Below are 17,571 nucleotides of genomic sequence, written 5' to 3'. Positions count from 1 at the left end.
GGCTGCCATAGCTGGGTGCCTGGCCACGATGGCCTCCAGCTACCCACTCCTATGTTACATTCGTATACTGCCTAACTGCCTTCAACTGTGATTTCTGCCTACCCCCCCCCCCCCCCCCCACACACCCCCACGAGAATGTGGCACACAACCGCGGGGAGAGGGGATAGACCAGAGGGGGACCGCCAGACCCCTCACCGCAGCAGAGCAGCAGGTATGGGATCTGGTCGGTGGACTGGAAAGAGGGCAATCACCAAGGCGGAGGTCGGCATCAGGCGAGCAAGTGAGACCCTGCTGAATTGTGGTGCCCCATGGCACATGTGTCACCACTCCCACCCCAACACCCTCTCCACCCTCACCACCACCCCAACACCCTCCCACCCCACCACCTCCCCACACACCCCCCTCCAACACAACCACCCCGCCACCATCACCCAAGACACCTCTCCACCCCCCCCCCCCAACCACCCCAACCCGTGATTGAATCATGCTGGGTATCTTGTGCCTTACAGGATTTCCAGTAATGAGGCAGGCCCCTCTGGTTACCCCGCACCCGCCCTGACCACAAGGTTTTGGCCATGGGTCTAGATATTCAAGGCCTGGGCAGGTGGTGGCCGAGGCCCAGGACAGGGCTCTGTCACAGACAGCCATATACCTGGGCCACTTGGACATTGGGGAGCGCTGTAGAGTGTGACCCAATCACAGCGGGCCGTGGCTGATGGTGTCGGCCGCATTGTCCGAGCATTGGCTGATGTGGCACAGACCCAGCTGGAGGTGATGCAGTCACTGGTTGATGTGGCAGAGACCCAGAAGGTGGTGTCACAGGTCACAGCATGATGTGTTGCAGTCCCAGACGGAGATGGTCCACTCCCTGTGCTCCATGGCCATGTGCGTTGAGACTCTGGTCGAGATGGGAGCAGGCCTCCAGGACTGGCAGTGTCAGATAGCGGGGGAGCCTCAGGGGGAGCTCTGCTCGCATCCCATCCCATGGAGTAGCCGAGGGGCTATCAGGCACGCAGAGGGAGGAGGTGATGGGACACGTCCTGGTGACTCCTGCAGGGGAGGTGCCTGAACACCACAGCGCCTTGTCTCCCCCCTCCTGTCCCAGGTGCATCTGACAGGCAACAGACATAAAGGGCAGCACCACGTCACCTGGCAGACCCAAGCAGCAGCCGGGTCCATCCAGGCCCGTTCGCCTCAGGACGGCCGCCAAAGGGGATTCAGGTCACAGAGCGGGAATCGCAGCAGGCCTCTCCACTCCTGATGTACCCGCCTGGGGATCCACCTAGCTGTAGCTTGAGAGGCCAGAAAGCCAAAAAGGTTGAGACCAGTTAAGTTGATACATGGGATAGCGATAGGGGTGAAGGCACAAACCTGTTATATGTTCACAGTTGCACAATAAACAAATGTTCACCACGTTTCAACCTACTTCACTGCTCTGTCAGAAAGGTGTGAGGGTTGGGCTGGGTTGGCTGTAGAGAGGGCGCTGGGGGAGGGGGGAGATGGGCAGACATTGGGGTGGGTATGGATTAGAGACCCCAGTTCAGCCAGCACTCAGTGCTCCAATGCCTCATCCACATCCCTCCCCACCCCTCCCCACTTCCCCCGCCTCCCCACCCCACCGGCCCCCACCGGTGGAGGCAGAACATCGCGGAGGCCCCGGAGAATACAAACGCTGTTGTTGAAGCACCGGAGCATGGCATTCTGGCTGGCGCCTTGTACCTACCATGATTTTGGCTTCACGACAGATTCTCCGCCCAATCGCCTTTGCCAATTTTGGAGTCAGCCAAGGCAGAATCCTGTGCCTTTCCTTCAGTATCAAATAATTCTATTTCCGGGTGCCCCCACAGCTTTGATGGAATAGTAGAAGGCGATAGTGGTTCTTTTTGCTCTTGGCTGTTCCCTGGACACACACATGACAGTGAGAAATTATTTCTTCCAGTGAGTAAGTAATGACTGGCCACCAGACTGCTCATGCTCGATATTTTGCTTTCCCTAAGTGCCCTTGATGAAGCCCTTGAATAATATCAACGCAAAGTTTTTTCGGAATGACTAATCTGTCATTACAAATCGGAAATCATCAATGATTGTGAGCTGCTTTCTCTAACAGAAGTACTGCTGTAGTAATGGATTGTTAGGCATATAGCCTCGCCATCCATCCATCGAGACAGTGGACTAAATTTTCCACCCACCCCTTGTAACGTTTTCTGCAGGAGTGGAGGTGGCCCGCAATTCGCTCTCGGTTGGATCTTCCAATCCCACCGCTGTCAACAGGGTTTCCTGGGGAGCCAACAGTAAGGGGTTGCCGCAGGTGGGACCGGAAGATTTGGCAACAGAAAAGGCTGGAAAATCCCACGCAGTATTTTGTTAATTGGGCACGTTCGTCATCTTGTTGTCGTGCTTGTTTTATATCTTGCAGCTTCTTTGCAGTAGCCGTTGGTGTCGAATAATGATCGATGTGGACGTTTTCACCTCCTCAACAAAATGTAAATCCTGTAGATTTGCTCCTTCAACTAGTATCCTCCTATTGTCCAGTACTTCCATTGAATGTACCCTGTTATGGAGTATTGTCTCATTAATCTTCATTTGAACCATTGGATTCTGGGCAGCATTTTCAGAATCTCTTTCAAATTTGAAGAAGTGCTTGTAAATTACCTTGGAAATTCATTTCTGAACGGATATCCGGAATACTCATCAGCAACTTCAGCAAGTTTAACGATTAGCTTGAATTTAAAATATGCATATCTTCTGAGCAAAGAAGATTTATGATTGTCGGTGACATATGGATGTTCAATGATTTCACTATTTTTGTACTTCAATTTTGCCAAGTGTTGGCCAATGGCTTATAGTGTAGTCCCATTTGGGCCCTGTAACTTGAGAGATGATGGTTATAGTGTAATGTACTTAAACCATTCCACTTTGTCAGATCAGTCAGAAATTCCTGCCTGTGTCTAATTTAAATTCTATGGGTGTGATTCTCTGGAAAGATTCCCAAGTGTGGTAGCGAACGGAAATTGCCGCGCGCTTCCCTGCACTTGAAGCGAAACCGGCAACGCAATTCAACTTTAATTGATCCATTTAATGAGGCCTCACGGGCTTCTCGCTTCAAATAACGTTGATTCGCTGGTATGTCGCTCGCCAGCCCGCCTCTAACAAGGTTCAGCAACACTTAAACTGCACTTGCTCAGTCAACCCCAGCCAGTTCGCAACAATGGCGCCGAGGAGACAAACGCCAAGATTCGGGGACGCTGACCTGGAGAGGCTCCTGGACGTGGTGGAGACCAAGAGGGATGTCCTGTTCCACCGGGGTCTCAGAGGGAGAGCCACAAGGCAGCCCGTGCTGCCTGGGATGACGGCAGTCATTGGTTCCAACAGTACGACGCTGGCCAAGGGGACTGGCCAGCAGTGCAGGAAGAAGGTCAATGACCTACATCGTGCAGCTCGAGTGAGTAAACACCAAAGTCGCCCAAAGGGAGGATCCACCACCCCCGCAACTCTCCAAGTGACCCCCAATCCTCCTTCCCCCTCCCCCCAAAATCCCGCCTTCATACCTCCAGCCCCACCACTGAACCGCGCATGTGGCTAATGATGTACTCACTGTGTCTCCTCAGGAAAAGCTCTCCCACAATCGGCGGGAGAGGGCCAGACTGGCGGAGGGGTGCCGGTGATAAGAATCCTCACCTTCTTTGAGGAGCAGGCCCATGGAGGTAACTGGGGTGGCCGAGGACAGATTGGGCACCCACGCAGAGGCTGGCGGATGCCGCAGAGTTGAGGAACCATCAGGCTCCACGCGGGGGACCTGTCAAACATGAGTAGTGATTGCCTTACTGACTGACCCATATTTCTCACCGACCACACGCCCATTCTCCTGCAGGTCCTCCAGCTAACAGAGCTTGCCCATCCTGGGTGGCATCCTTTCCTGACTCCGAGGAAAACACCTCGGAGGAGAGCTTGGAAGATGTCACTGTGATCACGGCACAGCTGTCATCCCCACCCTCCACCAACGCATATACACGCACCTTTGTGGGAAATGTTCGTGGTCAGGCTTCTGGTTGGTAAGAACCACACTGCTGCTGATGTAATCAGGTGGAGGCCCCAGGTGAGACAGCAGTCCAAGGTCTGCTGGATCCCAGGATCCAGCTGAGTCCCAGCCTGATGCTGACGTTTGGAAGTGGGTTACCCGGAGCTCATGGAGATGATAGGGAGCGGCCGGGACGTTCAGAGGGAGATGTCAGCATCACTCCAGCAGATCCATAGCCGCTTGGAGGAGCCCCAGAGGCTATGGGCGCAGGAGATGGTGCTGGCAGTGAGGCTAATACTGCTGGGGAAGTGACCACAGTGGAGAGCCTGGTGCACAACGTCAGCACCATGAGTGAAGATGTCCAAGATATCGCATAGTCGGCCATAGCTGAGGGTCTCGGCAGAATGTCCGACTCGCTGGGGGATGTCACCCAGCACCAGGCCAACATTAATGAGGTTCTGCGGGACATGTCCTGCTCTCAGATGGGAATGGTTAAGGTGTGGCTGGGCTTGTCCCAGTCGCAGGTGGGCATGGCTGAGGTGCTGCAGAGCATGGCCCAGTCACTGAGGAGCACCGCTAAGGCGTCAAAACTATGGCACGGAATATGGGGAACCACCAGGGCTGACAGAACCAGATGATGCAGGGGCAGCCGGGGCTCGAACCAGCTGCCCTCCTACCCAAGGTGAGCCCCCGGGCTCTATGAGCACCGATTGGGAGGAGGCGCTGGGTGCCAGGCCCCACCCGTCCCATGGAGTGGCGACATTGACCTCCAGCTCCCCAAGTTCCAGCCCTCGGACGAGGCTGCGTCTCACAGTCAGCAGACGGGCCAGTGTGGTATGGCTGTGCCTGTGCTGCTGACAAGTGCGGCGGGGCCCTCTGGCCCCAGAGCCTGCCTGCCAGGAGCATCGAAGGCCATGGGAGGAGGTAAGCAGCTGGCTGCCTCCACCTCTAATATGCATCCTGGGGAAATACAAAGATGTAGTGGTAGAGCTAGGAGGGCCAGGAACGCTAAGGGTCACTGAGGACACCTGATAGGGGGGGAATGTAGGTAGAGGGTGGGGGGGGCGGGGGGGGAGGGGGGGGGGGAGGTGGCACCATCAGGGTATGGGGTATTGTACAGCACATTAAACACCATTTTGCACAACCATTACGATGCCTCGATCACTTTGTTTCGCAATGCGGACTGACCCCTGGACCCTTTGCCCAGACCTCCAGACATCCCCCCCTCCACGTGGCTCTCACCCAGCCTCCAGCTGTGGACATGTCCCCGGAGCTATGTTCCATCCCCTGGATATTCAGATGTTGGCTTCTGCGTGTGTGGTGTTGCCTCCAAGCACAGTGTTCAGGCATTAAGGTGTGATTGAGATGCTGGACAATGACTCCCATATGCTACATGGCCCGCCCACCCATGGGCATGTGTCAAGTGCTCATTTAACTACGATTGCCAATTCCCCATTAGCGACAGTTTGCAGCCGCACGGCCAGAGGCCTCGGCAGTCGATGGGGATTATGGGATGGGGTTGGGATCCAGTGGTTGGTATGGTGGTACTGCGAGCAATTGCCCCCCCCGGTTGCCCCCTAGCATCTCCATCCCGACTCCCGACCCCAATGGCGGCCCACCCATGCGGAGGGACCCCCATCCCACGCCAAACGCTGGGGTGGCAATCACAGCACCCCCGGGATATTTGCCTGTGAGCAAAGGTTGCTACTCACCTCCTCGGCTCCCCACAGAAGCCCTTCCGCCAGGTTCCCGTTTTTCAAAAAGAGTACTAATCGGTGCCCAGCGTGACCACTTGCTGGGGAGGCCGCTGAATGTCAGGAGGCCATTGGATATGGGGTGGCTCTCATTGATTGTATGGAAATGGGGCTTAAGTGGTGAGAATTGGTTTCGCGCCACGCTATGGCGAGATCCCGATTTCGCCTAGGGGAGCATCGCAACCTGTTTGCCGCCCAGCGAGGATCTCGTTTTTGGCCTCTTCCGCTATTCACCGGCCTCGTTACGCTTGAGCGAGAGCGCAACAAGGCCGGAGAATCGCGCCCTGCGTGACATTTATCCACTTCACGTTTATTACTCCAGCATTTATTTTCATTTTATTTACTTCCCATGGAAAGTTATTTCATCTCTTTATTGTTGTTCCACTTCTTGAATGTGTTCAGGCCTTCGTATTTTTTACTATTTTTTCAGATTGTCAGCAATTTAGATTGGCAGACTTTTTGCAAAGGCACTCTGCTACCTTGGCTGCCTTTCCTCTTGCTCATGCAGGTTTTCCCACCACACCAAGAGCATTTCAAGATGGAAGTTGGCACACTTTTCCCCATTGTCATGGGTCTCTTTGGTGTGTTTTCCCTCTTATAGCCTACATACTGAACGGCTTCACTCATTTTATTCTTTGGGACCTTGCCTTCTCCGTGAACAAAAGCTCTATTTTGTTTTCTGATCACAGTTTGTCTTGCAATTTATACTGCCTTGACTAAAGTTAAATTTCTTATCAGTTGCAGGAGATCTGATAGAACTTCACCTAAAGGAATTCACCCATGAATGAAAAAAACATCAGTGTGCCTGCCATTGTGTATTATCAAGAAGGTGCATTGCAAGAATTTGCAAAAGCTTCTTTGGTAGCATCTCTCAGACCTGTTTCTTCTACTACCTCGAAAGACAGACACAGTATGTGTAGAGGAATAAAACTTCAATGGTCCCCTCCAAGTCACCCACACCATTTGACCTCAACATATATCACCGTTCCTTCATTGTTATTGAGCCAACTTTCTAAAATTCCTTCCTTAACAGCATTGTAGTTGTACCACTGCAGTTGTTCGCAAAGGCCCACTATAATCTTCACAACTACCTCTGTTCCCACCACTGCTGAAGCTCTCATTCTTGCTTCCATCTCCATTAACCTCAGCTTCTTCAAAGCCTTCTTCACTGGCTTCACAAGCTTTTTCTAATGTAATCATCATAATTCTGATCTCCGCTCCTCTGGATCCTATCCCAGGGTTCTGCTAACCTATCATATTGTCCCGATGAAAAATATTCCAAAATCATCATCTTCGTTACCAATCTTTCCATGCTTTGTTTCCCCTTTATCTGCAACTTCCATCTGTCCTACATTTCAGATTATACCCTCCACGGTCTGATCTCCCCTCCCTCTATTGATGGCGGACCCACTGCTATTACACATTTCCAAGCTGAAATTCTGTTCCTGAGTCACGCCACCTTCCGAATACCTTCAAAAATTATTTCTTCAACTTTATTGCTTATTTTTCCTCACACTTTCCCAACTTTCTTGCAATTTCTGCTCATGAATACTTCTGAATATTTCTCTATTGAATTTATAAAACTGCTAATGAACACACATGCAGGAGAACCACATGTGCACCAATACATGTTTCTTTTCCTAAGAATCGGCCACTTGGAACTATAGAATGCATGTGAAAACATAGTTGCAGTGAAACAAATTTGGGTAAAATTTTCTCAGTATTCAGAATCAACAGAGAGCTTTGTTCACTGACCCATTCCTATTGATGCCGTGAAGATACACTCCCCATAATTACCCATCCATACATTTCGCCGAACACAATACAGAGAGCTCATGTATTCCTAAATTACTCGGTCACCACAAGCAGTATGAACTCAAAAATATTGGCTGTTATATAATCTACAATCAACAGTGCATCACAAGAGATATTTCACGGCTTTAAGAAACAAATGGAAATTATTTAATTTCTACTATTCAGTATAAAGGCACGTCAATTAGCCAGTATAAAATGGAGCAGAGGGGAAGTCTGATAAAACTGAAAGGGAAATCCCACTCAATAGAAAACAACCAAGTACATCACTAAAAGGCAAACTGGCCAACATCTGGTTGATATTCGATATTTCTACTTCATAGATATGCAAGGAAAAATTTAAATTTTGAGTGCATGATTCAAATGAATGAATCCTATTCATTCTTAATTCAGTTTGTCTCCTTGATTGTTATGCTCAAATAAATAAAACAATATTTTAAACAATTTGCTGGTACGTGCTTGCTAGCGGTTGATGACAAAAAGTTAATTATTGCAGAAATAAAGGGTGGGATTCTCTGACCCCACGCCAGCTCGGAGAATCGCCGGGGGTCGGTGTGAATCCCACCGCCGCCGGCTACTAACGTGAATCGCGCCACCCGCCTCAGAGAATGTCGAGGACTGGCGCGACGCTATGGGCTCCAGGGCCGCCCGGATTTCCCGGCCCGCGATAGGTCGAGCGGCCGCCCGTTTTAGGCAGACCCTGCTGGCGTAAATTAGAGCTGGTACTTGCCGGTGGGACCTGGCTCTGCGGGCAGCCTTGGGGGGGGGGGGGGGATCTGGGCCCGGGGGGGGCGCACCCACGGTGGCCTGGACCGTGATCGGGGCCCACCGATCCGCGGCCGGGCCTGTGCCGTGGGGCACTCTATTCCTCCTTGCCGGCAGGTGTACTGGTCCGCGATGGCTGGCCCGGAGATGAACCCCCCCCCCCCCCCCCCCGCGCATGCGCTAGGATGACGCGAGCACATGCTGGTGCTCCCGCGCATGCGCCAACTCGCGCCGGCAGGCGGAGGCCCTTCGGCACCGGTTGGTGTGGCGCAAAGCCCCTTCCGCGCCGGCCGGTGCAAACCACTCCAGCGCTGGCCTGGCCCATGAAGGTGTGGAGGATTCCGCACCTTCGGGGCGGCCCAACGCCGGAGTGGTTCACACCACTCCTTTGCGCTGGAGTTGCCCGCCCCACCAGTTTCCGAAGAATGCCGCCCAAAAAGTTTGGCAGCTTGTTAATGCTAAAAAACTGAGAAACGATAAATAGTCTTTCCTTATTATTTATTCCTTAGTCTGTTTCTCCCTCCATTCTGGATATCTCTGACATCCTTTTTTTTGACAATTCTCTGGAACACATACATTTATATGAGAAAAGAACTTCCATGATCTGTTGTGCCTTATTGACATTTTCCTCAACTTAAAGCATCAAGATGTTTCAAATTTATGACACTTTTCTATTTCCTCTGGGGGGAAATCTGAAACGTATATGGGTTGTCATTTTTAGGGAAATTTTCAATTGTCAACTGCCCATTTCTTTGCCTGTGAAAACAGGCCATGAGCAGAGAAAAATCCAATGGGTGCCCTGGACACCCACTTTCTCTTTGCTTCATTCAATTTTCAGTCAATTCTTTAAACTGGCACGAGGCTGCAGACAGGGTTATATTTGTTTGTTGTGGTGAAAAAAAAAATTATTTGGATGTTCATGCCTGGCATTATGTTTTGGGTGTAGAAGTGTGGATGTCGATTGCATTATTGTTGGCTTACCTAGATATAACTTGAGGCAACAATGTTAAATGAGCCTTGTCAGTAATATAGCTACTCCCCTGCACTTGGAAATTAAAAAAAAAATGAATTTATGGGAGATGGTGGCACAGTGCTATTGTCAGTAGACTAGTAATTCAGAGACCCAGGGTAATACTCTGGGGACATGGGTTCAAATTCCCACCAAGGCAGATGGTGACATTTGAATTAAATAAAAATCTGGAATTAGAAGTCTAATGACGACCACAAAACCATTGTTGATGTTTGTAAACACCCATCTGGTACACTATTGTCCTTTAGGGAAGGAGATCTGCCATTCGTACCTGGTCATGTGACTCCAGACACACAATGAATTTTTAAAACTATTACGGGATTTGGGTGTCACTGGCCAGCATTTATTGCCCATCCCTAAATGCCCTTCAGGTGGTGGTGAGCAGCCTTCTTGAACCGCTGCAGTCCCTGAGGTTAGGTATACCCACAGTGCTGTGAGGGAAGGAATTCCAGGCTATTGACCCAGCGACAGTGAAGGAGCAGCGATATAATAGTGAGAAATTTCCATAAGTCCTTCTCCCGCTCTTATTTTCTATATTTCTATTTTAAGTCAGGGTGGCGAGTTACTTGGAGGGGAACCTCCAGGTGGTGGTGTTCCCAGGTATCTGCTGCTCTTGTCCTTATAGATAGTAATGGTTGTGCGTTTGGAAGGTGCTGTCTAAGCTACCTAGGTGAGCTCCTGCAGTGCATCTTATAGGTGGTACACACGGCTGACATTGTCCCTTGGTGGTGGAGGGTTTGTGGAAAGGGTATAAATCAAGCGGGCTACTTTGTTCTGGATGGTGTTGAGCCTCTTGAGTGTTGTGGGAGCTGCATTCATCCAGGCCAGTGGAGAATATTCCACTACACTCCTCACGTGTGCCTCATAGGTGGCGCACAGGCTTTGGGGAGCCAGGAGATGAGTTACTTGCTGTGGGATTCCTAGCCTTTGATCTGCCCTGGTACCTACAGTATTTATATGGCTAGTCCAGTTCGGTTTCTGCTCAATGATAGTGGGATTCAGCGATTGTAATGCCATTGAATGTCAAGAAATACATGTACGAAGCGCAAGACCCCAATCTAGATATCGGACACGATTTAATGGCCTTGTCACGCCTAACTTGGTGTTGGGGTGAAGCTGTTGAATCTCGACGCTCGAAACGCCTTGCGAGATTTAATGGAGTCTCATACTGCTAGGGCCCTAGGTGGCAGCAGCAGGTTGACAGAGCATTGCCAGTGTGCCAGTGTGCTCGGGTTCCAGGTTGGCACTGCCAAGAATTGTGCTGGGAGACCTTATCAGGTGGAGGGGGGGAGGGGGTGAGGGGCTTTCCCAGGGGGAGGTTGAGGAGAGGAAGGGAGATTAAAAATGGATGGGGGGAGATTGGGGCAGCCAAGCAAAATGTCGCCCTGATCAGCGAGGAGCCTTTCCTGCTGGGCTCGCCAGCAGGAAATTATGCAAACGCAGCTTCAGCAGAGAAAAACTCCCCAAGGCCATAAAACGGCAAAGTACAATTGAACAGTGGGATGGGATGTTTCATGGTGCTGCAACTACCGAGAAACACTCCGCTAAACGCACTGAGAAACCGGACATAGATTTATTTTCCAGTTAAATCGCGCCCATCATTTTAGTTCCTCTCATAATTCCACTTGATTTCCTTGAAACCAATGGAATTGCTTAAAGTAATATTGCGGACAGATGGTGAAAAATTTGTGCTCTCTGCGATCATTATTAAATCTCATGAGGGTGTGTAGCCAATGAAAAGTGGGAGTTGTGTGGTCAAGATCTAGGCCAATATGTCTCACTGCATATAAATAAGTCACTTCACCCGGGACAGCATTATAAAACTTGATTCTCTTCATTGCCAGCGCTAAATTAAAGGTCCTTTTCTTTTGATTAGTGTTTGATTAGTGAACCTAAAGTGAGGGCAAACCTGAATTAATTTATTTTCATGAAAGAGTATGGAAATAATGCAGATTCAAAATTGTTCTGCAATTAATCACAGGCTTTCTGCTAAATTTGGATCTTTTGATTCATTGTCAGAGTGAAGGGCCACTTGGAACCTATCGTGGCATACATAACTTCTCAAGAGGCAGCATTTCATTTCCTGAATCCCAACTCTCCAATGACAATATTTATTGATGTCTTGTTTTAATCATTTTCACAAGGCAATTGAGTTGCCGTTATTCTGTTATATTTATTAAGATGTAGTGCATTTAGCGCAGGAATTCAGACACAATACTGTACTGCCGATCGAAGCATTGTTAACTGAAGAATAGATAAACTATAACCAAATGCTGTGTAAAGCTATTCATTTTTCTTTCAAAAATGAACCACAAAGCAATATTCTTTGCTATGACTACAATTTTTCCATCATTTTTTGCTATCATTCCTATCATAGGAACAGAGGAGCAGGACAACATCATTCAGCTCCACCATTTAATATGGCCATGGTTGGTCATCCACTTCAATGCCTTTTCCCCCACACTGTCCCCATATCGCCTATGTCATAAATATTTCTGATTGCGATGGCTGGTTTAGTGCAAATTTTACCAAATTATCAATATTTCAAGCTGTGAAACCACACCATCACAAACTGAGGACACTGTGCTGTGTGTTAAATGGAATAGATACAGAACAGTAAAATGAGAGCAAAATACTGCGGATGCTGGAAATCTGAAATAAAAACAGAAAATGTTGGAAAAGCTGAGCAAGTCTGGCAACACCTATGGAGAGAGAAACAGACTTAATGTTTTGAGTCCGTTGGACTCTTCTTCGGATCTAAACAGTGGGAGATAAGTGATGGATTTTATCCTGCAATGTGATCTCCTCTGCATTGGGGTGATTAAACACAGACTAGGTGACCACTTTTGCAGAATACCTTTGCTCACCCTGCAAGCATGACACTAACCTTCCTGTTACTTGTTATTTCAACTCACCATCTTGCTCTCATGCCTTTGGCATGCTGCAATGTTCCAGTGAAGGCCAACACAAACTGGAGGAACATAACCTCATTTTCCAAGTGTGACAGCCTTCTGGACATAACATTGAATTCAGACCATGAATTTTCTCTTCCATTGCGACCCCTTTTGTTGAATCAATGTTTTTCCCCCACCCCCTTCCTCCCCACATGGCGATCTGTCACTTGTGGCTGACTGATCCTTTGTCTCCTTCACCGTCATGGCGGGATCCCGATTTTGCCTACGGGAATTGGCCAGTTGCGTCGCAAACTGTTTTGCACCTGGCGTGCTTCACGTTTTCGTCCTCACTGCCCTCACTTTGCTCGAGCGAGAGCACAAGGCCAGAGAATCACACCAAATGTGTCATCCTTGCTGAACTTGGAACCTTCCCTGGGAAGATTTGGTGACATTAAACACTCACGCTGAAAAAAGAGTTTGCTTCTTTACTTGTCACATAACAACCTCCATTTGTCTCCATTTGCCTCTATCCCGTCACTTTTCTTCCCTTTTTCTTCCATCTGTCTCCCTTTCCCCTGTTCCCTTACTCTGAGAGTAAGACCGGTACCACCTCTAACATCTTTCAGTTATGACAAAAGAGCATTGATCGGAAATGTTAATTGTGTTAAACTCTCGACAGACACAGCCTGACGTGCTGATCATTTCCAGTATTTTCAGCTTTTATATCAAAAGGGCTGTGTGATTGACTGGATGCCCCAAAGGTGAAGTGACCAGAGGGGTGCATCCAAGGCAGGTACTGGAGTACACAAAATAGCAAAGTGTGTTCCAGTAAGAAAGATGGTTTTCATACCTTGCATTATACATGCAGGCTGCGCAAACAAGGAACAATGTATAAAATGTTTATTGGACTCCAAAATATAGAAGCTTAGTTTCTGTGCAAGTCATCCAATTGGTGGGAACAGGTTACACTTGGGAAAAGTGACAGAATTTTGACTGCTACATTGCATATATGCAACTTAAATAAAAGTTAACATTTGGGTCTCAAATTTGACAGTCAGCACTTGTCACAGACAATTAGTTCAACTGCCAGACAAAAAAGTACAGTTCGTAGCAGTAAGTGGTTTTACAAAATATGCAGAAAAAGTGATGTGGAAGATGATATGCACATATATGATAAACTGCTGCTAATGGATAACAAAGAATTAACAAAATAAAATGCAATAAGACTATCAACTGCTAATAATATAGTAGCACAGAAAGTTAGATAGGCATTTTCTTACCAGGAAGAGGATCTTCCAAAGGATTCAGCGCAGGGAGCTCCTTGCTTTGAATGTCAGTCGGCTTAACCCACCAATTAAATGTGAACCATAGCTCCTCCTTAGTGGCAGCACATTTCATATTGATGGAATCTAATTTCCATGGCTGCTGCAAGCCATCAGGTTTGGGAGTGACACGAAGCTTGTAAACTAACCCCACACCTGCCAATTCAGCCTGCAAGGTAAATGCAGAATTGATTCAAACCTTTAAAGAAAATCAACGTGAATTAGCAAGAGGAACACATAAATATTTAGATACAGAGGGAATGGCTTTTCCTTTTGGCTCAGCAGGTTTTTCATCAGTAGTTGAGCCACAGCATCTGGCCCATGTTGAATTAGCTGATCTCAGTTTGGGTAGTGGTAAGGGTTTTAAGTTTGTCATTGGCGGCCTCTGGATGAGGGAGGGGAAGAATCAATGTTCTTGGTCTTGATTGTTATAGAGTTCTCCCTGCTTGTGAGTCCGCACCAATTGAGACACGGAAATGTTATAGCTCTTCTGGCTGAATTGCCTGCCAACACTCATTACTGAGGTTCACACATGGATAACAGTAACTTGTGCCAGCTGTTGATGAATGGCTAATCTGGCAACTGTATCCCAGTTAGTAGTCAACAGCTTCAGGAGAGAAACATGGGAAGAAAATATAAGAGAGAAAAATGTGTATTTCACCTTAACTTGTGTTGTTTCATCTGCAATACCAACTGTGAACTTCCTCTGACCATCTTTCCCATAGACAGTAATTAATATCTGCAGCAGACCAGAATTACTTTTCACATCTGAACTTGTGATGTTTATGATCCAGATATCCGATGAATGCTGCAATCCACCCTTGGGGCTGACAGCAAGTCTTTCACCTACAGGCAAATTCAAATTTAATTACCAGTTTTCCATTGACAATTTCATATGGCTTAAATTAATTTAAGTTCATCGGATTTAACCAGAATCAAATAAGAGCTCGTCCCAAAACATTAATTGCTTTCAGCTGTGAATTCACATCATTTTATTTTTAATTTCAGATTTTCAGGCTAGCCATTGTTTCTTTCAATTTCAGTCAAAATTTCCTCCCTTGACTAATTTTTGTGAGTGCTTGCTCACATCGACTTGTCATTGTTAAGGTTATCAAATAGAGGAATAAAAATCCCCAGGAATCTTTTCTTTTACTAATTTATGGGATGTGGGTATCACTGGCTGGGCCAGCATTTATTGCCCATTCCTTGTTGCCCTTCAGAAGGTGGTGGTGAGCTGCCTTCCTGAATTGCTGCAGACCCTGAAGTGTACATACAACCACAGTGCTATAAGGAAGGGAGTTCCAGGCTTTTTATCCAGTGACAGTGAAGGAAGCGATATATTTCCAAGTCAGGATGGTGAATGAATTGGAGAGGAACTTCCAGGTGGTGGTGTTCCCAGATGTCTGCTGCCTTGTCCGTCTAGATGGTGGTGGTCGTCGGTTTGGAAGATGCTGTCTTGGGGGCCTTAGTGAGTTCCTATAGTGCATCTTTACATAGAATTTACAGTGCAGAAGGAGGCCATTCAGCCCATCGAGTCTGCACCAGCTCTTGGAAAGAGCACCCTACCCAAGGTCAACACCTCCACCCTATCCCCATAACCCAGTAACCCCACCCAACACTAAGGGCAATTTTGGACACTAAGGGCAATTTATCATGGCCAATCCACCTAACCTGCACATCTTTGGACTGTGGGAGGAAACCGGAGCACCCGGAGGAAACCCACGCACACACGGGGAGGATGTGCAGACTCCGCACAGACAGTGACCCAAGCCGGAATCGAACCTGGGACCCTGGAGCTGTGAAGCGATTGTGCTATCCGCAATGCTACCGTGCTGCCCAAATCTTGTAGATGTTATGCACGGCTTCCACTGTTCACCGGTGATGGAGGGGGTGAATGTTTGTGGTACCAATCAAATGGGCTCCTTTGTCCTGGATTAGGACAGACTTCTTGAGTATTGTTGGATTGCACCCATCCAGGCAAGTGGAGGGTAGTCCATTACACTGCTGACTTACTACCATTACTACAGCTCAGATTTTAATATAATGGGTAAAGAATGGGGAATATTATGGCCAGATGCCTAATTTCCATGCTGCTCGATTCCACAATCCATTGACTTAAATGGAGTCCAAAAAGGTGCAAAGTGAGCATCCAAATACATATACCCCTGTTCCTGTTGGGTATGTTAATTAAAACAGGAGCATTTGGCATCCCTCACGTAAATTTAATATTCCCATTTGTTAATTCACCATCTTTCTTAGTTGAGAATGGCTAAAATGCACATTACTTGGCAAGGATATTGTGGGCAGAATCTGACTGCCTTACTCTCTGGAGCAATGGTCCATTTCTGGGTTGCAAACCTGACCTCCTGTGTAGCGAGCCTTCCAGTCGATCTCTGCTAGAGCCAACCAATTAAGAACATTCCTCTGAGTTTACCATTCAGTTAGAAGGAGCAGACAGGATGATGCTGAAACATCAATGAAGGATCTCTACATAAAGGAATCCCGGCAGAACATATGGTAGCAGCACTGTGTTGTGTGTTCCACTCAGTGAGAAATAGATGGAAGGCGCGCGATGGCTGCATAAGGTTCATGGATGCATTCCTGAAGGTAATGCTGGAAGCAAGTCAGGACATGCAGAGGAGTCTTGCTTTGCAGAGGGCACATGAATAGGCCAGCCAGCCTCACCAAACAGGCTTGGCTTGAGGTTGCAGAGGATATCAATAACTGAAGTGTTGTGCAGAAGATGTGGATGGAATGCAGTCTAACTTCCTAAGGTCTGACATAGTGTGTGCCCTACAACACCCGGCTACCAGCCATTGCTCTCTCACCTCATAATCACTCATCCGCACCAGTATCATCTCTGCCACACATAACCACCTCCCCAGACTCCTCAAGTCTCCATTTCAATGGCCAGCACTAAAGCTCACCCTCAACCTGAAGCCCTCTCACTCCCCACCTCAGTAGTTCCCCTCAGATGTCTTATCAACATTCCAATCAATCACTCATTTCCCCATTGTCCTAACTTCTGTCTTTTTTCATTACAGGAGAAAAGAGTCATGGAGCGGCAGAAAAGTGGACGTGGAGCTGTATTCATGGCCATCTGATGGCAATGGAGGAGGATGGTCTGGAGATCAACAGGGTGGCAGGTGGTTATGAATTGAGCGATGCGGGTGGCACAGAGACCTGGTGAAAGCATTAGATATGCACTGCCACTTCGCATACACCTGTCGCTCATGATGAATTGATATTGCAAGTATATAAAACCATCAAGATTGACACAATGCTAAGTTAAAACCCTATTTCTCTTTCATGCAGCACCAACGCCTGTCTTTCATCTCATGTAGATGCATTGATGGGACCACATTAGGAGGAGATGAGGAATGAGGCATTGGTGTCCCCCGGACAACAGCATCACTCTGGGGAAACACCATGGGCGGGATTCTCAATTCCCCGAAGCCGATTTTGTAATTGGCGATCGGGCGGACAATCCCTTTTTACGATGGAATTGGGGGCTCTGCCCCCTCCAAAACAACGTCATCGAGCAGCACACCACAAACCATTGGGACGGCCTCAGGACGTTACCTGAAGACCCTCCCTCAATGCTCTGCCCCCGATGGGCCGTGTTCCTGACCACGCAGTTGTCTTGTGGTCTCAATGATTGGGCCCCCGGCGTGGCAGCTACAGTCTGTGTCCATCGCCACCAACAGTCGGGTGGGAGCCTTGCTGCTGGCTGGGGGAACTTTGGCGAGGGCTGGAGGCACTGGTGGGACTGGCCCGAGGGTGGCAAGGGGGTATCCAGGGGGGTACTATCTGGCAGGTCGGGTCTGCGCACGTCTGACACCATGTTGGACAGCGCAACCGCTGCAGGTCGTCGCTGTGCGCATGCGCGGCCACGGACCCGACAATTCTCCAGGCGTTTATATCAGGAAGACTGTGAGTTTAACGTGGCGCGGCTGCCAGTCCCTCACCGGTCGGA

General features: G+C 48.6%; 1 protein-coding gene across 1 annotated transcript in view; it reads right to left on the bottom strand.

The window, feature by feature from the left end:
* The window catches only part of LOC119972132, a 660,627-nt gene that overhangs the window by 222,163 nt on the left and 420,893 nt on the right, over positions 1–17,571 (bottom strand). The window contains exons 37-38 of the mRNA XM_038808465.1: positions 14,257–14,441; positions 13,554–13,764 (exon numbers count right to left, since the gene is read on the bottom strand). Coding sequence (XP_038664393.1) covers positions 13,554–13,764; positions 14,257–14,441 — 396 coding nt within the window. The remainder of the gene's footprint in view (positions 1–13,553; positions 13,765–14,256; positions 14,442–17,571) is intronic.

The sequence above is a fragment of the Scyliorhinus canicula genome, chromosome 10 (genome assembly GCF_902713615.1).
Source record: "Scyliorhinus canicula chromosome 10, sScyCan1.1, whole genome shotgun sequence".
Classification (NCBI taxonomy): domain Eukaryota; kingdom Metazoa; phylum Chordata; class Chondrichthyes; order Carcharhiniformes; family Scyliorhinidae; genus Scyliorhinus; species Scyliorhinus canicula.
This window is presented reverse-complemented; position numbering and strand designations above follow the sequence as displayed.